Below are 14,232 nucleotides of genomic sequence, written 5' to 3'. Positions count from 1 at the left end.
CAGAATACTATATTGTATATTTGAGTAGAATTACAACATTCATAAGGCAAGCTGTCTGAAATGCAAGCCAATGCTAAACTGTTTGAAAGGGATTTTACTTTCGAACATCTCCAAAGCAAAAGCTATAAACTGTAATATCTTATTTCATTAGTCTTTTTTCACTCATGAAGATGACTTCGGGGCTAGTTTTCACATTTTACCCAACTGAATATTTCTCAGGGTATATTTTTATTACTATTTGTAAGTATGTTATCAGAGATGTCCAGTTGTTTATTGAATACACTGAATTCATATAAATGTATATATCAATTATTTAAAAAAATAATATGACAAAAGTACATAAAATTACTTAATATTTAAAAGTAAACAAAAAACTAATTCAAAATGTATACTATATCTACATTAACATTTAGTCATTTTAGCAGACAATATTATCCAGAGTGACCTACAAATTAGGACAATGGAAGCAATCAAAATCAGCCACAAAGCAATGATATGCAAGTGCTAAAACAAGTCTCAATTAGCTTAATGCGGTTCATTTATGCACATATGTATTTATATTGTACTAGTATATTCTAGTATATAGCCTATAATATATACTATAAATATAATGATTCAGTAGTTTAGGGAGCTGTGCTCTGTCCCTTTTCTCCTCCCCTTACTCGCTGTGTTTGCAATCTGTATTTGACTCACTGAGAGCAGAAGTTCATCAATCTACCTCAAACGTCTCGAGCGCACAAACTGAACGGAAGGGAACTCGAGCGCGAGCCGAGACCGTATGACTGAGATCCCACACGGCGAAATAAACATGAGCTGCAGATCGAACTCGAGCGTGTCTACGAAAATGAACGGCAGATAAAGCATCAGTACAAGCTGCATCCTGATGCCAGTTCAGCACCTGGAGGAAAAGGTAAAACAAAACTACTCCACTCAGCTATTGCGTGTTTGCCGTCATTTAAAGCCAGAATTATTATTTCATTATGTTTTAAATTACACATAACTCATTGGAAAAATGCATATTGTATGCTTACATATTTTATATCGACTTTGTACATAATTATAATTAATTTATTATAAACATAAACCTTTAGTTTAAACAAATTAGTGCACTGATGAAAATAATTTTCACTTAATATTCTGTTTCACAGCAAGGCTATGGTGGCTTAGGCTGTAACCTTGAGTAATTTCGTTTTATAGTCATTTTTTTTCAGAGCACTTATCAGCATGTCCTGAACCTTGCTCTCCGGTCCCCAAAGATCTTGCATTGGTGTGGCTGTTTAATTATCACGTGCAGTAATTACCTACTGTCCACTCACTAACTCAGTTCTTTAATCATCCTCTCTATCTCTTTTTCTCTTTCCTCAATGCAGCCTTCTTTTTTTTGTGATAAGACCTTCCCGACGATTACCTAGGACTTTTAATCAGATCTATACGACTGCTGGAGTTAGTGTGTGAAAGGTGGGAATTATTCCAAGGGCCCACAGCTCTAAAACTGTGTGCAACAATTTTAAATTCTAAGTATGATTTAAACAAAATTTTAAACAACCTTTTTAAATTTTTGAATTTAAACAATTAGGTCACCCAGAATCCTACGGGCCTAATGTATAATGTTAGATCCAGTGCAAAATCCCCATTCGCTTTCCATTCTGATTTCATTATGTTATCTTATTAGTTAACCTTTGCCAATATTAGGCTTTTGTCAGCGTATAGTTTGGCATAGTCAGCATCAGTGGCTCTCAACTTTGAGCTTCAAATATACAAGCTGTCAATTAACTAGACATGTGCCTGTATGTGCATAATTTTCATACTGTCATGTGAAGATGTTCCCAGCCTGTGCTCTTGAGCATAGCTCTTTTGAGACCACTGAACCTTAAGGAGCATGTGATATATCAGCTCAGCATCCTGATGCACCATGTTAAAAGCCTGAGAGAGCGAGAGATAAAATGAGAGAGCTGAATTGGACTTGACTTATTAAAAATCCCTATATTTGGTCTTGGTTGACTAGAGATCAGGTTGATTAATGTCCACGTCAGGGATGGCCATTAGCCATTGGCTAAGACACACCAATCCTGTTCTCACGCAGTATGGAATATGACAAGCTGAGCAAGTCTTACATGTAGACCTTTTTCTCTGTGCAGCTCTGTTTACACACTTTTGAAAAGCCATTTGCCATGGCGTCTAATGGATCCGTAATAGCTATGTACGTTTGAAAAGCAAGAGTGTGAGCTCTTTATGATTGCCCTGTTTCTTTGGAGATTATTAAATGTGCCTGCATGTGTGTGTATACTGAACACTCTTCTTCTGTATCTCCCAGATGTCTCCTGAAGGTCTCAAGAATTAGCGGGGAACTTCAGACCTTCTTTAAACTCTTGTACCTGAATGTAGAACTGGTTTAGACAGTCTTTTTTTGTTTCATCCAACCTATCGGCCCTTAAAAACAATGGCGTCTTACAGCCCTGCACCCACAGAGGAGCAGTCCTCAGAGGTGTCCAACATAAACCTGAAGGCAAATGGCTCACAGGAGTCCATGAAACTGAAAAAAGAAATATCTTTGCTCAATGGTGTGTGTCTCATCGTGGGAAACATGATTGGCTCTGGGATCTTCGTCTCGCCCAAAGGCGTACTGATGTATAGCGGCTCCTATGGGTTGTCTTTGGTAGTGTGGACAGTTGGCGGGATCTTCTCTGTGTTCGGGGCACTCTGTTATGCCGAGCTCGGGACCACCATCACCAAGTCCGGAGCCAGCTATGCCTACATCCTGGAGGCTTTTGGAGGCTTTTTGGCTTTCATTCGTCTATGGACTTCTCTTCTGATAATCGAGCCCACCAGCCAGGCTGTGATAGCCATCACCTTCTCCAACTACATGGTGCAGCCCATCTTCTCCACATGTATACCACCCTACGTGGCCAATCGCCTGCTGGCTGCAGCATGCATATGTGAGTTGATGCATTAGGATGTGTGTGTGTGTGTATGAATGGGAGTTGCTTTTGTAGGTTATCTGTGAAGGTTTGCATACTTCAAGTCATCAAGAACAAAATTTGAGCAATGGAACTTAAAAGGCAAAGTTCACCCATAATAATATAGCTACCATTCCGTGGAACACAGGAGAAATTTTGAAGAGTATACGCTCAAAAGTTTTGGGTCAGTAAGAAGGAAGGATGTATTAAATTGTGTTCTTCTGAACTTTAAAAAAATATATATTTTTATAAAAGTATGTTTAGTAGATGTGTCATGGTTTCATTAAAAAAAATAAAAATAAGGCAGCACAACTTTAACTTTGTTAATTTTTTTTATTTATTATTATTTCTGGGTGAGTGGGGGCTGCTGAAAATTCAGCTTTTGCATGCACAGGAATAAATTACATTATTATCGAACACAGTTATTTTAAATTTAAACAATTTATTGTTTTAAAAATGTGGCCTTGGTGAGCATAAGAGACCTCACCGACCCCAAAACTTTGAACATTCTCAACATGTCTCTTATTGCATTCTACAGGAAAAAAAGAAAGTGTTTGAAATGACACAAGGGTTTGTAAATGATGGCAGAATTAAAATTTGGGGATTTAAATTAGCTCTTGAAGTTTAGTTGCATTTCTGCATTCACCGAATGCAACACTTTGAAAGAGTGTGTGAACAGTGACAGATCTGACAGCAGGAAGTGGTTAGCAGGTAAACATTACACAAACATGTGAACGAAGAGCTACATTTACCACAGACAGCAAGAACGCATGAATTAGCATTAAAAATGATGGGCAATATATGAAGTTCAAAAGACACTCACAAACAAAGTAAAGTAGATCTATGGTATTATAATATCATCATACCATCACTTTACTGTAGTACCATCACTGTAGTCCTTTTTTGTAAGGGGAGAAAAAATGAAAGCCTGACAGAATTTGATGTTGAGTGGAAAAGGGAACAAGATGAGAATGCATCAGTTGAGTGCTGCTGATGTGGAGGGTTGCATTCACGTGATTCGTCTCGCTCAGCCCAGACATGCACAATTGCACAAAAAAGTGCAAACTGAAACAAAAAATGACAATTGAACTGGAAGTTCTTGAAATGTTTCAGAATTTTGAAATTTGAATTTTTTTCACACATGTAATTTAGATAAATGGTTTTCAATCCTGGTGCTGGGGACCCACCTCACTGCACATTTTGTATGTCTTCTTTATCTGGCAGGCTCAAATGAACTCATGGAGCTCTCACCTAATGAGCTGATGATCTAAATAATAAGACACGCAACATGTGCAGAACGGTGGGTTCAGGACTGAAAACCAACCTAGATCGGTGGTTTTCAACCCTGGTCCTGCATTGACCCCCTCTAATCAAACACACCAGAATCAGGTCATCAGCTCATTAGTAGTGAATCCATGACCTGAAATAGTCTGTCATTCATAAAATGTATGTAAGCAATACCCACAAATGTAAGTTAATCTGATTGCAACACACACATGCACACTTCACTGTAAGATAAAAAGCAATAACAAGAAGCTGCTGATTTCTGGAAGGTAAAGTCTTTCTGATTAACACTCTTGCCCTCATGACGAATAGCTAATGTCAGCTCAGTTTGGAATAGAGCCAAAAGCATGATGAGAGGAGAACAATAGCTGCCTCATCTAAAATCTTATGCCAGAGATACACTTTCCTCACAAATACAATGTATACTTTCTTCTGATTATCTGTATTTTAAAGGACAGTAATATTTACAGTGTTAATATTATTTCCTATTTAAAGAGTTCAACTAAAAATTTTAAATTCTGTCATCATTTACTTGTTCTCATGTCATTCCAAACCTTTATGACTTACTTTCAAAAGTGTTGGTAGCTAAACAGTTTGGTGACCATTGACTTCCATTGTTAAAAAAATAATTATAATTTCCCTCTCTCTCTCTCTTTTCTCCCATTTATCTTACACAGACAGAAAGAATATCTGAAATGGATCTGGGATGACATGGGAGTGAGTAAATGATGAAAGAATGTTCATTTTGGGTTAACTATCCCATTAAGCTCGCTTAATATTTACATTTAATTAAGAAGCCTATATAATAAAATATAATCGTGTTATAACATGGCCATATTCCACAAAAAAGAAATAGTTCACCTCAAAAATGAACATTTTGACATACATACTCATGTCGTGCTAACCACATGAAACACATCATTCTATATGGTTTCTATACAGTGGAACTGAATGATGTTAGTTATATATATATATATATATATATATATATATATATATATATATATATATATATATATATTTTTTTTTTTTTTTTTTTTATTAATTATAAAAGAGGACATAACCATACAGGAATGAGACACATATATGCCTGTGTGCTATCTGCTCTCCTTAAGCAGAGAGACTGTAGATTAGAAATGGGCGTGCGAGCAATTTATGAACTTGAGGCAACATTGATAGCAGCTATAAGAGATAACATGAAGTTGGAGCAAGGCTAGAAAACATTTTTTTTTTTTTATGTAACCCAAGCTTAAGAGACAGAAGGGAGGGTTTGTGTGATAGAGAATTGTAACATCCATGAATTATATAGTTTTTTCCCTGTTATTTATAGTGTCAGACTCTCAATTTCAGTTTTATTTTCTGTATGAATGCACTATCAAAAGGTATTTGCAATACAAAGCAGTATAAATTTGTTCCAAATGGTTCATGGAATGCAGTATCAAAGAGCAGGTGCTTACAGCTGGATTTTCTGTACAACAGAAAAAATAATAATATCCCGCTCACACACGCAAACTTTAGTGCTGTCCTAAGCTGTTTGCACTCTTTGCAAAACAACCAGCAGGATTGCTAGTGTCAGCAGCTCTGTTTCCTCCAGCCAGGAAGACTACCTTACAATAGACATACACATGATCAAACACTCGCTCACACTCTCCCTTTGTCTGAACCTCTCACACAAATCAAGACATTCCACGGTCAGAACAAACTGGCCCCTGAAGATCATTGATCCTCTTGGAAAACAGGGAAAGACCGTATCCATTTCGTGTTATGGCAGTGATGTTGTGACTAGACTCAGGCTCCAATTCACAAGAACACCCATGTTTATCCTTAAAGGGATAGTCCACCCAAAAACTAACAGTCTGTCATCATTTACTCACCCTCATGTCGTTCCAAGCGTGTATGAATTGCTTTCTTCTGTGGAACACACAGAAGATATTTTGATGAATGTTGGTTACTAAACCATTTTGGTTCCCATTGGATTCCTTGGGGGGGATACAACGGAAGTCAATGGGAATCAAAACTGAGAATCAACATTCTTCAAAATGTGTTATTTTCAGCAGAAAAATATATGCATACAGGTTTAAAATGACATTAGAATGATTAAAGTATGACATTTTGACTATCTTTTTAAAGCCTCGTACATATCCACCTTGAGCACAAAAACAACAGGGCCTATGCAAGTTGCAAAATATATATATATATATAAAAACAGTTTTTTCATCTTCACGTGTGTTTGTTCTGCAGGCTTGCTGACCTTTGTGAACTGTGCCTATGTGAAGTATGGAACACGTGTTCAGGACTTCTTCACCTACGCAAAGGTCATTGCCCTCATCGCTGTCATCATCACTGGCCTGGTCAAGATATTCCAGGGTAAAGACATCACAGGAAACTTTTTTACTCCTGTATAATGGTTTTAACTTTGTATCTGTATATATAATATAGTCTGATTATGCTGGTACATGTGTGTTTGTGGTCTAGGTTACACACAGAATTTTGAAGGGCTGTTCTTAGGTTCATCTCGGGATTCAGGTGATGTGGCTCTGGCATTATATTCGGCTCTCTTCTCCTACTCTGGATGGGACACGCTCAACTTTGTCACAGAGGAGATCAAAAATCCTGAGAGGTAATTTATCTATAAGTGAAATTAATATTTTTATTTTAGCAAGTCTATCTATCTATCTATCTATCTATCTATCTATCTATCTATCTATCTATCTATCTATCTATCTATCTATCTATCTATCTATCTATCTATCTATCTATCTATCTATCTATCTATCTATCTATCTATCAATTCAATTCAATTCAAATGAGCTTTATTAGCATGACTGTGGAACACAATGTTGCCAAAGCATCAACATATTATATATAAATAATAAAACAAACAAACAAAACATATATTTACAAATCATGTCATATGTAGCATAGTAAATATAAATAAATAGATAAATAAACACAATTTATCCTACTAAATGAATAAATAGAGTCGGTCTCTCTAGAGAATTAGCTGACTCTGGCGTTGTGAATAGCTAACACATATTTAGCCGCTAGTGCAGCTGTACTATCATCTTCTCCCAGTAAGAAGAACATTTTCTCAGTGTCGCTCAGTTCAGAGAATGATGGAATTAAAATTTCAAATCTGGGCAGAAAGATTTCTCTTATACTGGTGTATTTAGAGCAGAAGAGCAGAAAGTGTTCCTCATCCTCGATGTGCTGTAGGTCACAGTGTCTACAGATCCTCTGCTCTCTCTCTGTCCATGTTTGTCTATGTCTTCCTCTCTCTATCTCTAGATCATGGTCACTTAATCTGTATTTGGAGAGGATTTGTCTTTCTTTAAAATGTTTAATAAATAGATAATTGGCCAACTTAGTGGTTCTATTGAGGGCCGAGTAACATTGCAGTTTATTCTGGAGGGCAAAATGTGCTTTTAGTGCTTCATCATGAGTGACTTTTAGATGTTTGTGGATATGGTTAATAAAAGGTTTGGGGTTGATGGGGAGTATATTCTGATGGACGAGTTGAAGAGCGAGTGAGTTCAGAGGATGAGGTTCTGCTGAGCTTTCATTGGCGAGGAAGGCTTTATATTGCACTGACTCTGGGTCAGACTGATGGAGGTGATGCCAGAACTGAACACATCTCTTCTGGATCTCCATGTTCAGCGGGTACAGGCCCAGCTCAGCCCTGCAGGCCGCAGTGGACGTGTTTCTGTGAACCCCGAGAATATTTTTGCCAATTTCCAATTGTAATTTTTCTACTGATGTTTTATCCCAATTTTTAAAATTTAGTACTGGTCCCCAAATTTCACATCCATATAAAAGAATTGGTTTTATTATTGAATTATATAATTTTATCCAGGTTTTAATGGGTAATTTTAAGTGTCCACATCGTGACTTTATAGCATAGAAAGCCCTCCGAGCCTTTTCAGCGAGTGTTTTCACAGCCAGACCGAAGCGTCCTGAAGCGCTGATGTCGATGCCCAGATAGCTGTAGCTAGAGCTGTGCTGCAGGACCTGGCCTTTATACAGGAACTGGTGTTTGTGTCCCTGAGATCTGGCTTTCTTCTGGAACACCATGACTCTGGTTTTGTCCAGATTGACGGTCAGGGCCCAGTCGTGACAGTATTGTTCCAGCAGGGACAGGCTCTGCTGAAGGCCCTCAGGTGTGCGGGACAGCAGGACCAGGTCATCCGCATACAGCAGACATCTGACCTCTGACCCCTGTAGAGTGAGGCTGGGCACAGTAGAGCTCTCCAGCGCTGACGCCAGGTCATTGATGTAGATGTTGAATAGAGTTGGGCTCAGACTGCAGCCCTGCCTCACTCCACGGCTCTGCTGGAAGAACGCGGTTCTGCGGTTACCCATCTTCACCGCACTTTTGCTGTTGGTGTACAGAGATTTAATAATGTCAAACGTTTTTCCGCCAATGCCAATTTGTAGGATTTTGTACAGTAGACCATCATGCCAAATTGAATCAAATGCTTTTTTAAAGTCTACAAAACATGCAAATATTTTCCTTTGTTTGTCGTTGATGTTCTTGCTGATTAGAGTGTGGAGAGAGTAGATGTGGTCGGATGTGCGATGTTTTGGTAAAAAGCCAATCTGTGCTTTATTTAAGATGTTGTGTGCTGAGATGTGTGAGACGATGCGTGTGTGAATGATACTGCAGAACAGTTTTCCCAACACACTGCCCACACTTATCCCGCCGTAGTTATTGGGGTCGAATCGATCGCCGCTCTTAAATATGGGGGTGATGAGTCCCTCAGACCAGATCTCAGGGAAGTGTCCGGACCAGAACACCAGATTAAATAATTTGCCTATTGTTTGAATCATGCTGGGACTGCTGAGTTTAAGCATTTCATTATTAATGAGATCTTGTCCACATGCTTTCTTTAATTTAAGATTTTTTATATGTTCTAATATTTCAGATATTGTTATTGATTTATCTAATGGATTTTGATAATTCTTAATAGTTTTTTTCATTTTAGTTTTTTTTTCTATCTATACTGAACAAAATGATAAACAACACTTGTTTTCCCCCATTTTTCATGAGCTGAACTCAAAGATCTAAGACTTTTTCTGTGTACACAAAAAAACTATTTCTATCAAATATTGTTCACAAATCTATCCAAATCTGTGTTAGTGAGCACTCCTCCTTTGAGATAATCCATCAACCTCACAGGTGTGGCATATCAAGATGCTGATTAGACAGCATGATTATTGCACATTATTGCCACAATTAATAGGCCACTCTAAAATGTGCAGTTTTATCACACAGCACAATGCCACAGATGTTGCAAGTTTTGAGGGAGCGTGCAATTGGCATGCTGACTGCAGGAATGTCCACAAGAGCTGTTGCCTGTGAACTGAATGTTCATTTGCCTACCATAAGCCATCTCCAAAGGTGTTTCAGAGAATTTGGCAATACATCCAACCGGCCTCACTACCACAGACCACGTGTAACCACACCAGCCCAGGACCTCCACATCCAGTGTCTTCACCTCCAAGATCATCTGAGACCAGCCACCCCGACAGCTGCTGCAACGATTGGTTTGAATAACCAAAGAATTTCTGCACAAATCGTCAGAAACTGTCTCGGGGAAGCTCATTTGCATGTTCATCTCAACCTGACTGCAGTTTGTCATTGTGATCAACCTGAGTGGCTCATATTTGATGGTGTCTGGCACTTAGGAAAGGTGTTCTCTTCACGGATGAATCCCAGTTTTCACTGTATGGTAGTGTGGGAGAGTGGTTTGCTGATGTCAACATTGTGGATCCAGTGGCCCATGGTGGTGGTGGGGTTATGATATGGGCAGGCGTATGTTATGGACAGCGAACACAGGTGCATTTTATTGATGACATTTTGAATGCACAGAGATACCGTGATGAGATCTTGAGACCCATTGTTGTGCCATACATCCATAACCATCACCTCATGTTGCATCATGATAATGCATGGCCCCATGTTACAAGGATCTGTACACAATTCCTGGAAGCTGAAAACATGGACCCCCCCCCCCCCCCCTGGACCCCCCAATACAGTAAAACTGCAAATTTTAGAGTGATTGTGGCCAGCCTAAGGGACACCTGTGAAATAATCATGCTTTCTAAGTGATTAGTGAGGCAAAGCCAGTGGCACGCCGTGATCGTATAGTGGTTAGTACCCCGGTTCGAATCCGGTTCACGGCAACCCTTTGCCATTGAGCATACGGGAAGGTTTAACACTTTGGGGCCTAATGGTTAGAGAGCTGGACTAGTTACCAGAAGGTCACTGGTTCGAGTCTCGTTGCTGGCAGGAGTTGTAGGTGGGAGGGGGGGAGTGAATGAACAGTGCTCTCTTCCACTCTCAGTACCCATGACTGAAGGGCCCTTGAGCAAGGCACTGAACCCCCACTTGCTCCCCGGGTGCTGGATATATAGCTGCCAACTGCTCAGGGTGTGTGTTCATGGTGAGTTCACTTCTAACTTGCAACATCTGTGGCATTGTGCTGTGTGATGAAACTGCACATTTTAGAGTGGCCTTTTAATTGGGGCCAGCCTAAGGCACACCTGTGCAATAATCATGCTGTCTAATCAGCATCTTATAAAAAAAAAAAAAAAAAAAATTCACTTCTGTTAAAGGGATAGTTCACCCAAAAATTCTCATAAGCTTAATTGATTTGGTCTAAAGACTGAAGAATTAAGGATTATTTTAATTTGAAAACTACATATAAAATAGCTACCAAATATTGACTAAAAGTAATGACTAAAAGTTGACAAAAATGCAATGACTTTTTTTCGTTGACTAAAACTGGACTAAAACTATGAAAGACTAAAATGTGACTAAGACTATTAAGCAATTTCGTCTCAAGACTAAGACTAAGACTAAATCAAAAATGCCTGCCAAAATTAACACCGTCTGCGAGCTGTAGACTTAATTGTAAAGGTTTACAGGCAAGGTATTGTATGCATGATAATGCATTCTGTTGCTCTCTGGTGGTCATCATATTTTGCAGAAATCTCCCGCTGGCCATTGCCATCTCCATGCCCATTGTCACAGTGATCTACATTCTTACCAATTTGGCTTACTATACAATCCTGCCCATTCCTGCCATCCTGGACAGTGACGCCGTGGCTGTGGTGAGTATTCATCTGTGGTGGGCATCAAAATTGTTCATCAATATAGATTCATCTTTAAGCCGTTCAAAATTTTGCTTTAATAATTTTTTTTTAAAGTACAATGCAATAACATAACAACATAAACTACTGTTTGGGGTTTGTAAGATTTTTAGTTTTTGAAGTCAACAAAAAGTTAAGAATAACAACATTTATTTCAAAATATCATTTATGTTATATTATTGTAAATGCATTTACTGTAATTTTTGATCAATTTAATGCTTCCCTGCTGAATAAAAGTGTTCATTCTTTAAAATAAACTAATAATAATCAAACTCAAACTTTTGAACAGTAGTGTACAGTAGTGTAAAGAGAAAAGAGAAAATTGGTACAATAGTCTCTAATTAAAGGCTAATAAAAGTTTTAATTCACAGACATTTGCAGACCAGGTATTTGGGTATTTTAATTGGACAATACCAGTCGCTGTAGCCTTCTCCTGCTTTGGGGGATTAAACGCTTCAATAGTGGCTGCTTCAAGGTGAGTAGTATCTAACGTGTGTAGTTTAATCCGTGTCATTGTGGCCATCTGAATCACCACATTATTTCATCTCAGGGGCCATTTTCATTCTCTGCTCATTTCTCATTTACATATCTCCACTCAGGCTGTTCTTCGTGGGCTCTAGAGAGGGCCACCTGCCAGACTACCTGTGCATGATTCACGTCACCCGCTTCACCCCCATCCCTGCCCTACTCTTCAATGTCAGTTCCCATCTCCATTACTGTCATAACATGCTGTATAACATGCACTTACGTTCTATTTCAATCCTGTTTTTTCCTCTTAAAATTATCTATTTATCTGTATTCCATGTTTTTAAAGTCATCATTAATGTCTTTAAATCTAGTGTAGCTATTCTCAGATGTTAATCTCACTAATGTCTTGTTTTGTGACAGGGTGCCATGGCTCTTGTGTACCTGTGTGTGGAAGATGTCTTTAAACTGATTAATTACTACAGCTTCAGCTACTGGTTCTTTGTGGGTCTGTCGATCCTGGGACAGCTGTACCTGCGACGGAAACAACCAGACAGACCAAGACCACTAAAGGTAAGTGAGAATGCTAAATTCAGCAACACTTTATTTTTTATTTCAGCCAAACCAATGCAACACTCAAGTTTTTCTTATGGAAGCCCGTTTCTGCCTTAAGAAAAAATAAAAGATGGAAATAAAAGTCTCACTCTGTTATTTAAAGTCACATTGTGAGAGAGATATATATATAATATATATATATATATATATATATATATATATATATATATATATTATTTTATTTTTTTTTTTTCACATTGTGAGATATAAAGTTGCTTTTGTGATAAAGCCTAGAAAATTGAAATAATGAGTAAAAAAGTCACAGTTGTGAAATGTAAATATCTGGCATCCCGCTGTTGTATTATATGCATTGTTATTATATATCATAAATATTAATGTATTACATACCATAAATTTATTAATAAATCATAAAATATATGCAATTTTACGTGAGAAGGTCTGGTCAAAAGGTGTTTGGTAAGAATCTAAAATATTAAACAAGTAAATGGTTTTTTTCATACCGTGTACCTTTTGTACTGTGTGATCTTAAAGGTATGTAATATTTATGAATAACTATATGTTAATTTCCATAATGTTCATGCATTTCAATACAAAAGTTTTCAGTGAAAAGTGATTCAGTACAAAATTTACCAATTATATTGTATAAAATACTTGATGGTTCACCCCAAAATGAAAATTGTCATCATTTACTCTTACAGATATTTTGAAGATTGTTGGTAATCAGTTGGTGGTTCCCATTGACTTCCATAGTATAAAATAAATACGACTTGTGCTGTGTGTGATGAACTACGAAAAGAAATTCTTTTTTTCAAGCAGAACCACTGAATAATTATCACTCCTTTATCTTACCTTTTCTTTTTCTTTCAGCTCAGCCTGTTCTTCCCGATTATATTCTGCCTCTGCACAGTATTTCTTGTGGTGGTGCCTTTATATAGCGACACTATCAACTCATTAATCGGCATTGCCATTGCCTTATCGGGGGTCCCTGTCTACTTCCTGTGCTGCCATCTACCTGCCACACGTAGGCCTATGTGGCTCAGGAAAATTATTGGCAAGTCTCTTAAAAGTCATTTAGGTTTACAGTTCATTGCTCCTAAAGCTGATAGGTGTCTGACATGTCTATTTTCGTTTCCTCTTCCTCAGCATCTTCAGGTATTCTTATTCAGAAGGTGTGCTACTGTGTTCTTACGGAGATGGACACGGAGGGGGAAAAGGCAGAATAGAAGAAGAAGAGGATGACGCCATGACAAGAAACTGTAATAAATCTCTGGACCCACAACTTGACATGCAATACACAAAACTGCTGATGTGATTAAACTTGTTTAAAACTGGTTTACACGAATATCATTTTAGAGTGGGTGTGAAAACTCCCCCTATGTCAAAGCAAGTCCTTTATATTTATTAGAGATATTTATTCTGCGTTTTGATCCATTGAATGCTGGATTGATGGGGAACAGTAAACCAAGTCCTTGCATGTTCCGGTGATAAAATTATAGCACTGATCACAGAGAAATAATTTAGAGACATTTGTCCAATTGATTTGAAAGTGTTATGGACCTAATTCTTGCACATTAATTAATACACACTTATAAAAGACCTTGTTGTTTGTTGAAGAAAGGAAATGCCAGTACAGCATCTTTATCTTTACAGGTGTGTATATGAATATTGAAAGCAGTATTTTCCATGTTTTCTTTTCTAAAGACTGAAATAACCAAGGCAGTGTTATTTTGGATTTGTAATAAATAACTGGTTGAATAAAACAAAAACAAAAAAATTAAATAAAGGACAAATAATGCAA

The 14,232-nt window shown here is 37.8% G+C and overlaps 1 protein-coding gene across 4 annotated transcripts; it reads left to right on the top strand.

Annotated features, from left to right (window-relative positions):
- Window positions 1-713: 713 nt before the first annotated feature.
- On the top strand, window positions 714-14,210 carry LOC128017249 (Y+L amino acid transporter 2-like). 4 transcript variants are annotated; one of them, XM_052602545.1, is made up of 12 exons: window positions 714-910; window positions 1,198-1,267; window positions 1,371-1,458; window positions 2,315-2,936; window positions 6,483-6,608; window positions 6,717-6,861; window positions 11,231-11,354; window positions 11,765-11,868; window positions 11,993-12,089; window positions 12,282-12,431; window positions 13,302-13,485; window positions 13,578-14,210. In XM_052602545.1, exons 4-12 carry the CDS (start codon window positions 2,441-2,443, stop codon window positions 13,655-13,657), a joined length of 1,506 nt encoding a protein of 501 aa, XP_052458505.1. In that variant the 5' UTR covers window positions 714-910; window positions 1,198-1,267; window positions 1,371-1,458; window positions 2,315-2,440; the 3' UTR covers window positions 13,658-14,210. The 4 variants fall into 4 exon arrangements, with proteins under 4 accessions (XP_052458505.1, XP_052458506.1, XP_052458504.1 ...); XM_052602546.1 differs by lacking the exons at window positions 1,198-1,267; window positions 1,371-1,458 and adding an exon at window positions 2,139-2,200; XM_052602544.1 differs by lacking the exon at window positions 1,198-1,267.
- The last annotated feature ends 22 nt before the right edge of the window (window positions 14,211-14,232 follow it).

This window comes from Carassius gibelio, chromosome A7 (assembly GCF_023724105.1).
Source record: "Carassius gibelio isolate Cgi1373 ecotype wild population from Czech Republic chromosome A7, carGib1.2-hapl.c, whole genome shotgun sequence".
NCBI classification, from domain to species: Eukaryota; Metazoa; Chordata; class Actinopteri; order Cypriniformes; family Cyprinidae; genus Carassius; species Carassius gibelio.
The sequence above is the reverse complement of the archived record's forward strand: the minus strand, read 5'-3'. Positions and strand labels throughout refer to the sequence as shown.

Bases quoted from the DNA above. Each gene is read 5' to 3' on its own strand.
- LOC128017249 (XM_052602543.1), top strand. From the start codon at position 2,441: ATGGCGTCTTACAGCCCTGCACCCACAGAGGAGCAGTCCTCAGAGGTG. The intron at 6,862-11,230 runs GTAATTTATCTA...CATATTTTGCAG, and splicing joins GAGATCAAAAATCCTGAGAG to AAATCTCCCGCTGGCCATTG. The intron at 12,432-13,301 runs GTAAGTGAGAAT...TTTTTCTTTCAG, and splicing joins ACAGACCAAGACCACTAAAG to CTCAGCCTGTTCTTCCCGAT.